The 12,068-nt window shown below is 35.7% G+C and overlaps 1 protein-coding gene and 1 non-coding gene across 8 annotated transcripts in view; both read left to right on the top strand.

Moving 5' to 3' along the window:
• LOC149563794 (uncharacterized) overlaps positions 1-5,924 on the top strand; it is a 30,855-nt gene extending 24,931 nt beyond the window's left edge. For all 7 annotated transcript variants that reach the window (XM_089826932.1, XM_089826930.1, XM_089826931.1 and 4 more), the window contains exon 3: positions 5,573-5,924. In XM_089826932.1, coding sequence (XP_089683058.1) covers positions 5,573-5,635 — 63 coding nt within the window. In that variant the 3' untranslated portion in view covers positions 5,636-5,924. The remainder of the gene's footprint in view (positions 1-5,572) is intronic.
• A 5,818-nt stretch (positions 5,925-11,742) lies between these two features.
• On the top strand, positions 11,743-11,814 carry TRNAC-GCA (transfer RNA cysteine (anticodon GCA)). The gene has a single exon. It is a non-coding gene; the product is annotated as a tRNA-Cys (tRNA).
• Positions 11,815-12,068: the final 254 nt, after the last annotated feature.

Below are 12,068 nucleotides of genomic sequence, written 5' to 3'. Positions count from 1 at the left end.
AAACTCACAGGAGATATATTGATTGAGTCTGGTTCAGTGAAACCTTTGGATTCTCATTTTCCCAAATCTACCCAATGATGATTATTCTCTCATGGAATGTAAGGGGGTTGAATAGCATCCCTAGACAAAAGGCTATTCATAACTTGGTGGGTGATCATAGTCCTGATGTTTTTTGTATCCAAGAGACTAAGCTCTCTGTGGAGTCTATGGTCCAACATGCCTCTAGTATTTGGTCTCGTGGCCAATGCCAGTGTGTTGGGGCAACAGGCAGTGCTGGTGGTTTAGCTATATTTTGGGATCCTCAAAAAATTTCTCCTCTTGGCTGGATGTCTTCTCGCTCAGCTCTCTCTATGGTAGCTTCTGCTCTAGACTCAGGAGAGGTAATCATGGTTACTAATGTGTATGCACCTGTTGATCTTGTGGGAAAGGAGGAACTTTGGGAACATATTCAATATGTTAGAAATTGTCATCCTTATCATCCTTGGGTGTTAGTAGGGGACTTCAATTCAGTTTTAAGTCTGGAAGAGAAGCATGGTGGTTTGGCTAGATTGGGGCCTTCTTCTGCTCTTCTTCGGCAACACATATCTCTTTTGCATCTCTCTGATGTTAAGCCTTCTAATGGCCTCTATACCTGGAATAATCGTAGGACTGGTGTTGCTGCTATCTCAGAACGCCTGGATAGATTTCTTGTTTCTTGCTTCTGGCTTAGTGGCACCCTTACTATCTCTTCAGAAATCCTTGATTGGAGGGGTTCAGATCATTGGCCAATCAAATTTTCCGCTATAGGGGCTTATGTTCCGAAGCATCCTCCTTTTAAGTTCCAGTTGATGTGGCTTCATGACTCCTCTCTTCATGATTTTGTTTTTTGTTGGTGGAAAGATGGTGCCCCTGCATATGGTACTGCAATGTTCTCATTTTCTAAAAGGCTTCAATATGTTAAAAGGCAGCTCAAGATATGGAATAGGGAATGCTTTGGGAATCTTCACTTTATGAAGAGGCTTGCTCAAGAAAATCTTGATGTCATCACAAGGGAGATTAGAGATCGAGGTTTCTTGGAGGATCTTGGCCAGGCTAAATCCCTTGCTTCTAGAGCTCTAGAAGAATGGGAACTTCGAGAGGAAATTTTTTGGAAGCAAAAGGCTCGAGTTGATTGGCTCCAGGAAGGTGATCGAAACACTGCCTTTTTCCATAAAACAGTGCAATCTCGCCGGAATCAGAGCACTATCTCTTCTTTGGTTAATTCTCAAGGTATCCAACTGAATTCCTTGCCAGCTTTGTTCTAGGAGGCTATTTCGTACTTCTCTACCCTCTTCTCTGAGGACTCTCCTCCTGCTGATAATGAAGAAAATATTATTTTGTCCTGTATTCCTTCCCTTATCACTCAGGAAATGAATGATTATCTCATGCATCCTATCTCTTTGGAAGAGCTGGAGGCGGTGGTCTTTGGCATGCCTAAGGGGAAGGCTCCTGGTCCTGATGGTTTTCCAGTTGAATTCTTTCAGGAATTTTGGGACATCATTAATCATGATTTGTTGGAGGTGGTTAAAGAATCCTATGCTAGCAAGCAGATGCTTCGAGCTTTGAACTCTACATTCTTGACTCTTATTCCTAAGAGAGAAGGTGCTAATCAATTGGAGTTTTTTAGACCAATTGCCTTATGTAATGTGGTCTACAAAGTTATTACTAAGCTGATTGCTGAGAGACTGAAAAGGTGGCTTCCCATTATTATCTCAGAAGAACAAGGCGGTTTTGTTGCTGGAAGACAAATTTTGGATGGGGTGGTTATTGCTACTGAGGCTATTCACTCTATGGCTACTTCAAGGGAGAGAGCCATATTTGTTAAGTTGGATATGGCTAAGGCCTACGATAGAGTTAAATGGAGCTTTCTAAGGAGTATTCTTCTTTCTTTTGGATTTAGCTCTGACTGGGTGAGTTGGATTATGAGTTGCGTTACTTCTGCCTCTTTTTCTATTCTTATTAATGGTCAACCTTCACAACTATTTGGTGCTTCTAGAGGCCTCCGCCAGGGTGACCCTCTCTCCCCATATCTATTCATCATCATGGCTGAAGGCTTGGGCAGATTCATTAAGCATCAGGTGTCCCAGAATTCTATTCAAGGCTGGCGGTGGGGTAATGGCTTACCTTCTCTTTCCCATCTTCAATTTGTTGATGATTCTGCTCTTGCCGGTCTTGCTAGGATCAAGGAAGCTGAAGCCTTTCGACATGCTTTGGACGTTTATTTGGCAGCTTCAGGCCAGAAAGTTAATGAGCACAAATCTTTCATTTACTTTTTTAACACTCTTGATTCTATTCAGCACAGGATTGTTGGTATCCTACGGTTTCAGATAGGTTCACTTCCTTTGACTTATCTTGGCATTCCTATTGCTGTTTCCAGGCAGCCACGTCTCTTCTGGCAAAATTTGATTACCAAGCTTCAGGATAAGGTAAATCATTGGACTCATAGATGGCTTTCTACTGCTGCCCGGGTTACTCTTCTTCAAGCTGTTATCCAAGCTCTTCCTACTTATAGAAGCATGGTTCATGCTGCACCTATTTACTTTCTCAAGGAGTTTGATGCTCTTTCTCGACAATTCCTTTGGAGTGGTAATTTGTGTAGTACTAAATGGAGCTTGGTTAATTGGGCAACTGTTTGTAGGCCTAAAAAGGAGGGTGGTCTTGGTCTTCGTTCTGCTCTATTGAGTAGACAAGCTTTGGCTGCTAAACTTTATTGGCGATGGTGCTCTGGACAGCATCAACTTTGGGCACGTATTATCACTCATAAATATTTTCATGGTGCTGATCCTTGCTCTGTTTCTGCACTTCCTCTTGAAGGTCGTGGCTCAATGGTTTGGCATACTTCGAAGACAGGTGCGATGTTAGTGAAGAGGGGTCTGTTCTGGATATGTAAAGGAGGTTCTCAGGCTTTGTTTTGGTCTGATGCTTGGGATGGATTCCCTTCCATTTTATCCATATACCCTCATCTTCAGCCTCTTTGTGACTCTTTTCTTGCCGCTGGATGGGATAAAGTGGCTCATTACAAGACTCCTTATCAATTGGGACCTGTTGTTGGTTATAGATGGAAGCATTCCTCTGATTGGCCTCCTGGAGGTACAGACATGGATCGTCAGGAGCTTTCTCAAATTCTGGCCTCTAGAGAGTGTTCCTCTTTGCTTGGTCGAGATGTATTGGCTTGGGGCGGTACCTTGTCTAGTAAATATCATGTCTCTGCTGGGTATCAAGAGATAACTAGCCAATTATTTGGGGATGCTGAGGCCCCTTGGTGGAAGCAAGTCTGGAATAAAGTTTCTTGGTCCAAGTGCAATTTTTTCATGTGGCTAGTGGCTCACAACCATTGTCTTACCTGGGATAATCTTTGTAAACGTGGATTTCAGGGCCCCTCTTATTGTGTTTTGTGTGGTAATGGAGAGGAGTCTGTCTCCCATCTGTTCTTCCATTGCTCCTATTCTACTCAGATATGGCACCTTTGGTGGAGCGTTTGGGGTTGCTCTTGTCGGCATGCTTCCTCTTTGCCTGAGTTTTGGGCTCACTTGGGTAGTGCTCCCTCCAAGTCTTCTTCTCTCCATGCTGCTTGGATTGCTGGTCCATCTTTCATGCTTTGGCATATCTGGTTGGAGAGGAATCGTCACATATTCCAAGATGTTCGGCTTGGTGTTTTGCATCTTTGGTGGAAAATATCACATTCTCTCCAGGAAACTATTCTTGTGAAGTGTGAGCTTGATGGGGGTATGGATCCGGTTGATCTTGCTATCTGTAATCGCCTCAATTTTCATCTGCAGGATGGGGTTGCGGCTCATAGGTTTCCTTCTATGTCCAGGCAGCTTCACCATCAGAGGAAGGGTCGGGTTAACCGGGATGGGCACTGGACTCCTCCTCCCTGTGGAGTTCTGAAAATTAACACTGATGGTTCTTCTCGTGGGAATCTTGGTCCGGCTGGTATTGGCGGAGTGGCTCGTTGTAGTTCTGGGAATGTTAAATTTTTCTTCTCAATTCATAAGGGTGATTATACTAACAATCTCATGGAAGCTCAAGCTATTTTATATGTTGTGGAACAGTGTTGCTTGTGGGGATGGAGTAAGATTATTTGTGAGTCTGATTCCCAGGTGGTGGTGAACATGCTTTCTTCGCAAGAGCTTGAGGATGTTAGTTGGCAGCTGGCCACTGTTGTTAAGCAGATTCTTTTCTTCTCTTCCTCTTTTCAGTTCATTAGGTTCAAGTATATTCTGCGAGAATGGAATAGACCTGCTGATTGTTTAGCCAAATGGGCTTCTAGTCATGATCCGGGTTGGAATATTAGGGATAGGGGGCAACTGTCCTTTGAGATGGTGCAAGAATTTGATGATCTTGTTGCTCAGGATCGAGCTCCTTGTTGAGCTCTCCTTGTTGTATTCCTTTCTGTCTTAATAAATTTTTACCCCTCTTTTTGCAAAAAAAAAAACAATGATCATTTCCAAAGTAACAAGCATTAAGTGTATAGTTACTCCAAAGTAATGATTAATATTACCTAGATAGCAACATCACAATTTGACTTGGTTGTGGAAAACATCTCCTACTTATTTAGTTGGCTGTATATAATTATTAATTATTGAACAAAAATATAATGACAACAGACAATTGTAACTCCTTTTGCCAGTGGAATTGTGTGACCACATGCAACCTTAGAAATAAATACTTACAGTTGTTGGATGACTAGATATAATTATGAATTGTGGAGTGAAAATGTAAACCTATTGAATTGCAGCAGACAGTTGTTGCTTTTTTCATCAACAGACAATTCTATAACTGCATACATCTGTACGAGAGTAGACAATTATAAAATGAGAGTACAAAGGTGTGGAATAAGCATAAGCTTGATTACATATAGTTGTAAAGTGAAATCATGCATATGTCAAATGAGAGCATACAGTATTAAGAAATGCATTTTCTCACTACACTTCCATTTGTGATTTTGTATCCTTCGAAACTTTTGCTGTAATGAAAACATTGAACAGTTGAATCAGAAATTCTATTTTTTATTGCTGTGATTTTTGAACCAATGAATATGTTACATTGAATGTTGAAATTTGTACATAACATGAATGTCTAAGCTTGAATTTCAATGTCATTTATAGCTATGCTTGTAAATTCTAAGTTCCAAAACACTGAGCAACATAGTAAATTTGTTCTTGTGTTTTCTTTATGAACTCAACTGGATATTTTGGTGAGCCTAACTTGTCCAGAAGTCTTTCAATTGTCTTCTAGACTTCTAGCATGTTCACTTGATCTCTGAATGTTGCATGTGGCTCTAGTCTAGCTCATTCTGTTCTAGCTTGTGACTTTCATTCTTTTACTTAATTGAAGAGTAAGAAACTAATATGTTTGTTTTCCTCATATTGTAGCTTTACCTCTTATTGTCGAGTATTGAGTAAAATAGTGAATAAATTATGACAATATAGGAATGTCTTTGGCATTCCTACTGTTGATTTTTTATAGAGCTTGCCATCATGCATAGATTTCTACTAGATATTGGTGACAATAGTGAAGTTGCTGACAATTTTGTTTTCTCTTCCTACAGAGAGAGCAAAGGAGACAAGAACGTGAAGCTGCAAAGGAAAATAGTATAAGCCAAATAGAATAGTAGTATACAAATTGTTATCTTTAACATGTCAAAAGTCAAGATTCTTTGATATCTTGATTTTATTTTATTTTTGTATACCACCTATCTGAATTAGACTTTGGGTTAGTAAAAGATGCTTTCATTTTGTGCATAAGGAGTTGCTTCTTGTCTTTGATGGTTATGTTACAAAGATGAGAATTATCTCTCTGATTTGGAAGGCAAGTTAATGATTTCGCTATATTATTAATATGTTTTAACTAGGAAAATCATTTGATAAAGCTATCTTGACATTTAAGGCATTTTTAGATCATACCAAGTCAAAATTCTCCCTCTAGTTGTCAGGATTAGTCTTTGCTGTTAATTTTTTTTCCTTGCACGTTAATTAAATATTAGGAATATTAGTCTTGATTTACTTCTCTTCAAAGTGTCAACAATATGAACTTATAATTATGCTTTTAGTGACAAGAGAGAATTTCTATCCTAATCCTTTGCCCAATGCCCAATAACATCTGCAACGTCTCAAATTTTCCTTTAACCTTCTTTTCTACATGCTTCGATTTAATGACAGCTAATGTTTAATCTCAATCCTTAGCCTAGTGACATTTGTGGTTTCTTATTTCTTTTGACCTTCTTACCTTGATGTAATGTCTTATCTCAATTTTGAACCTAGTGACATTTGTGGTCTTATTTACTTTGATCTTTTTACCTACGTGCTTTGATTTAGTGGCGGTTAATGTGTAACTTCAATCTTCACCCAATGGAATTTGGGGTGTCTAAAATTTTAATTTGTGAACCATGTTTTACAAACCACTATTTGAAGTGTTTGGAATAATGTTCTATGTTTTTTTCAAAAATAAAAATAAAAATTGAACTACAATGTATTTATACACAGAGACATATAAGTATTCATATTTACATTCATTTTGTTTTTAAAAATGTCTTATATGCAATGGATGTTCCTAATAAAACTATTAAGAAAATGATATTTTACTTTTAAAAATTATAAATAAATTTTTTTTTTTTCTAAAGAAACAATACTTCATTCACTAAATGAATAGTTGGAAACTTAGTAATCAAGTTTAATTTTATATTTAAGTGCACATCTTTGATCTCTTATTTGTGTTTCTCATAAAGGTCAATATTGTTATTGTTATAAGTGCGAAATTTTATATCTATGTGAAGCATAATTATTTAGCATGATTTTTACTTTATTGCATTGGTTATATTTTAGTTATAAGTTTTCTAGATTTTTTAAAATTATAATATTGAATAGATGTAATATTTCTCAAGAATATTAAGACAATTTTTATATCGTTGTAATATACCTAAATTTGATTGATAAATTTAACTAAATTTAACTTTCTTATACATTGTTAATTTAATAATTATATTATTTCATTAACAAATGTCGGCCTTTTAATTGATTAATTAGGCATAATCCAATTAATCTAATGGTAACCTTTAATAATATAACTAAATAAATGCCCTTCTATTAATTTGAATAAATATATTTATGTACTCAAATTAATTCATAAATATTATTTTCTTCTATTTGAAATTAAATAGTCCTTAATTCTAATTGAGCATGACTCCTAACTGATGGACTTTGATGAGAATGTGTTGTGTTCGATTTCTATGGGAGGTACTTTCTTTGAAGTTAATGAGGAGATTATTGGGAAGGTTATGAGTCTTTCTACAGAGGGAAGAAAGTGGGAAAAAACTAGTAGGATGCCACACATTGCTAGTTTGAACCAGTTTTTCGACCCAATGGACATTTGGTCGAGCATCATGGGAGTTTCAACTACGGGGTGTGTACACCAAGATGGTGTGCAAAAATGAGGGTGTAAGTGGACATCTTTTTTTTGAAATTAGGGAAACCTGATCTTGGAAGACCCATTTAAGGGCCATGCACTCAAAATGAGAAAATTAGAAAAATTGTAGTACTCTAAATCTAGTTTCTAAACTGCCAAGGTTTTTAAAATATGGATAAGATTAAGAGGATCAAAACCTAACATGTATGAAAAAGTGTTCCTATTTTTTGTTGAAAAACATAACATTGTTGTTTTTGTGCACTCAAGAAAAAGTTATATTTAGTGTTTTGGAAAACCTTTTGGTAAGTAAGAATTAGATCTAGAAGTTGTTTATTTTTCCATAATTTTCTAATAAGTTGTTTGTTTTCTAAGTATTTTTCAAGTGACCCCATCTTGAAATTCTTGTACCTTTTAGTGCGCTGGGCATAACTTGCATGAAAATAATCTAAAATCAACATTTTTTTTAAAAAGTGCATAGAATCAATTGTAGTGTTGGTTCCCATAATCACAGATTGAAATCCTATGAGTCTTGTCAACTCAGTGTTGGGATTCCAACCAGTAAAGGGCCAATGTAAAAAGATTGATTAATACGATCTGAATCCCTTGTGCTTCTGACTCTACGAAATTGAGGCAAGTGCACCTAGTCCTGGACAAATAGCTAAAACCCAAGGATGTTTGTAGCAGAGAACTTGATTATAAATGTAATGAAATTCCTTCGGAATGACAAGAAATTTAGACTACTTTCAAAACTTGTACAAAAATTATGAAAAAGTGTTGAAATCATTTTAACTTCACAACTCCAATGATAAATTTAGAATGTAAGTACTTTGAATTTGTATTTTTGGAAAGTAATAATAAATATGATTACTTTGGGATTGAAATGTTTTTAAAATAAGAATGTGCGAACTATTATGATAAATGAATATACTAATTTTCAAAGGAAATATATGAAATGATTGTGAGCATGTATATTATTAATCACAAGTAATGTTACAACCTGTGCCAAAATTAAAAGGGCAATGAAGTCAATATTATAAGTTTACAGCGTACAACTTTATAAAATTCAACACACTTCAACTATAAACAATTTGATGATCAAGACACGATGGATCAAATGCATACAATTTCAAACTAGTCTACATTGTGCTTTAACATCTAAGGAGACAAATCGGACATAGATATGGAAACAATTAAATATTTTACTATATCTATCATAATTGAGTCTAAATATGCCCTAAATGATCCAACCCACTTATTTGATATTAAATTATTTAGAGAATTAAGAAATGTTCATAAAGGATGAAACTGTATAATATTCTTGACTCTAAAGCTTCTTGTAAACAAAAAAAATTTCTTTCTGGTTATGCGAGAAATAGAAATACGATGAAGACACTCATTCTTGATACCCAACCACTGCAATCCAATCCAAAATCGCATATAAAAATTTATTCAATGATCCTAAATCCACACACTTAGTTCAGTATTCAATCTTTGCCAATGAAAATATCATTTATTAGAGTGCGTATACAACTTTGGTATGCAAAAGCTTTTTAAGAATTGTATCTATTGTAAGGGTTGTGTCTCATTTATTTATTTTACATCTTTTGTGTGTGTGTGTGTGTTTGTGTGTGTGTGTGTGTGTGTGTGAGTGAGAGAGAGAGAGAGAGAGAGAGAGAGAGAGAGAGAGAGAGAGAGAGAGAGAGAGAGAGAGAGAGAGAGAGAGAGAGGGTGCAAATGAAGTGACACCACTTTTCACAACACCTAATCGTATTTGGTTGTTTGTAACTATTCAATTATGTCAAGGAAATGCTTCATTATGCTAGTAATCATATTTTCAACATATAACCGCTATAGGACTTCCTTTGCCTTATTTGAGAGGCTCGTCATCACTAAACTTCATCACCAAGTAACCCAATTTGAATAAAATTCACATCATCTTGGTCTTGACATCTCGAAAAAAACTTTATGGGCAATAATAAGTATGGGATGATAATGATTTATCCAATTCTAAAGTCGTCACCACAAATATCTTTCGGCAAGGGCCACCCTTAAACATCACACACTAAGGAAGAAACTAAGCTTAGAAAAATAAGGGCACTATACGAGAGTAGGGCGGAGACCCTTAAATCATCCAACGTAGGAAGTAGCGCACACCACGCTCCCCTACACACCACATATCATTGTGGTAAAATAAATATACAAACCATTCAGATCACCAATACATGATTCCATGCCTTCTGGCCTAGGAACACATGTCTAAGAGGACTGTCAAGACACTGATATAGAAAAATCAACTTCACAAAGTTAATCTTCTCCAATTTTTTTTATAAAAAAAAGTTAAGAAAGGTAAGAAAATGTGTGAGATTATAGTGGTAACTTTAGAGATACCCACTTTACCATTTGCAAACTTGATGAAGTCAAAGACGAGAATTGATATTAAAAACATAAAAAAACATCTAAAGCAACAAAAAAATGGAGGGAAACTATCAACCCAAGCCTTTGGGTACTTAAACATGCCTATTACCAAGCCTAAACATGATCACCTTATTTTGTTAACAAAGCGCAGCTGCATTATGCTTCGCATGACAAAACTATCGTACTAGACATAACATAGTCGCATTATGTCTAGTATGACTATACTAGACATAATGCGATTGTGTTGTCTATGTAAATGTATAATCAACTGTTTAGAAGCCTAATAAGCCTAATTAGACCTAGTTAATGAAGCAATTACCCAAAAATGAATTAATTTCATCAAACAAATGATTGGATCAACTAGGGCACTATAAAAAGTTTCTAAATCCCAAGTTTTATGCTTTGAATGAGCCATGCATGGGACACATTAGAACCATCACATTTTTCAATCACTTCATCGTCTCTTTTAGAATATTGTGAGAGTAATTAGAAAAAATACTGTCAGAAAAACAATGCCAAAGACTGCCCAAATCCCACCATAGAAAGAATGTGGAGGGACGAAGCACAATGAGATTTATACAACGATTCAAATGCCAACTCTATCGAGGAAAGTTTAGCTTCTAAAACTCAGAGTTTAGATCTTGGAATCATTCAATTTATTGTTCATCCAAATGACAACCTTTATAGGGAAGACCTAATTTTGTAATGCAACAATACAATGTAAGCTCAAGATATAGGAGAAAGATTCTTGTGGTTGAATAAGAAGATGAATCATCTTCTGAAGAAAAGACAAAGACTTCTTGTGAAGGCTTTGAGATATGTCGATTCATTTTATTCAACTTTCTCTTTGATTTTTATCATGTAGGAAAATCCAGTTATGTAGTTTTTTGTGCATGTCAAGAATAGGAGGAAGGAGGGTCTGGAATTAAGTCAAGGGTGCATTACCATGAAAAACATGGAAATCTACAACAATATTTTTCTCGAATGACTAGAAAAATTATTGGAGCTTGTCGAGATGAAAAATAAATTGATACTTGACATTGATAGCCAATTTAGCGATTTTGAATTAATGAAACATGTTGATAAGTGCTCTGATAAATGTATAGATATAATTTTGGAGGTGCTCCAATCTCTCTCTCTCTCTCTCTCTCTCTCTCTCTCTCTCTATTTTGAAATGAAATGTGTCAACATAATACATCCAAATTTTTTGAATGTTTAAAAATTTGTTCATCAATGCAAATTATGTCCATGTGTTGAAAATTTATTCCCACTTACTGCACAATAAATGAAACTCTTGTCACTACCGATTATCTTCCCAAGAAAAAACTTTGAAATGAGCTTACATGCATCTAAAATCAAATTCCTCCACGTTTATGGTCCATGTGTGTCCCAAAGCTTAAATTTGCGTTCAAGAAGAATGTGTGGTTAATGAAGTAAATTTTTTATCACGGTCTTTAGTTGTTGCATCCATCAAAAGCCATCTTCAATACAATATGATCCTTACACAAAGTTGTATACTACTTCCATGGTAGGATATTTTCTTTCTTGTTTTATGAAGTTGGGCGATCCTTAGGATCCATATTGCATATATTACCACAAATATCAAGTATCTATCACTACTTGAACTACCAGTATATATATTTTATACTAGTATAGGAATGTACATACATTGGAATCAATATTACATATATTTTTTGAGTTACTATATTTTAAATTTATATGTGAAAATTAATAGCATGAAACTTGGGTTTTTCTAAAATCACGATAAATAAATAAAAAAGAGTTTTGACAATATTTGAAAGCGAAGTGAAAGGAATTTTGGGAATTATGTGGCATCGACTAAATAGTCAACTTTCGAGTGACCAAGTTTTAATTGTAAGTAATACGAGAATTAATCAACATGGGCCTATAGCTCAGTGGTAGAGCATCTGACTGCAGATCAGGCGGTCCCTGGTTCGAATCCGGGTGGGCCCTAAATCAGCTCTCTAATTCAGCTGTTCAATTAGCAATACTGACAGTCTAATTTGAGTGGATTTTTTTCCTATTTTATTCATTACAGGCGAAAATGATCAGAAGAGATTTCGTATATAGGTTATGAAATCTCAGTTCTTACATTAGTTTTATTTGCATTCATTCCGTTATGAAATCTCTTCATGTCATGAGTTTGCAGTGATAAAAATTGACGTGTATAGATTTATGAGTTCGCCACGTTGCAAATAGACAATTAT

The sequence above is a fragment of the Cupressus sempervirens genome, chromosome 4 (genome assembly GCF_028749045.1).
Source record: "Cupressus sempervirens isolate cs-2001-9-10 chromosome 4, ASM2874904v1, whole genome shotgun sequence".
Lineage (NCBI taxonomy): Eukaryota > Viridiplantae > Streptophyta > Pinopsida > Cupressales > Cupressaceae > Cupressus > Cupressus sempervirens.
The sequence above is the reverse complement of the archived record's forward strand: the minus strand, read 5'-3'. Positions and strand labels throughout refer to the sequence as shown.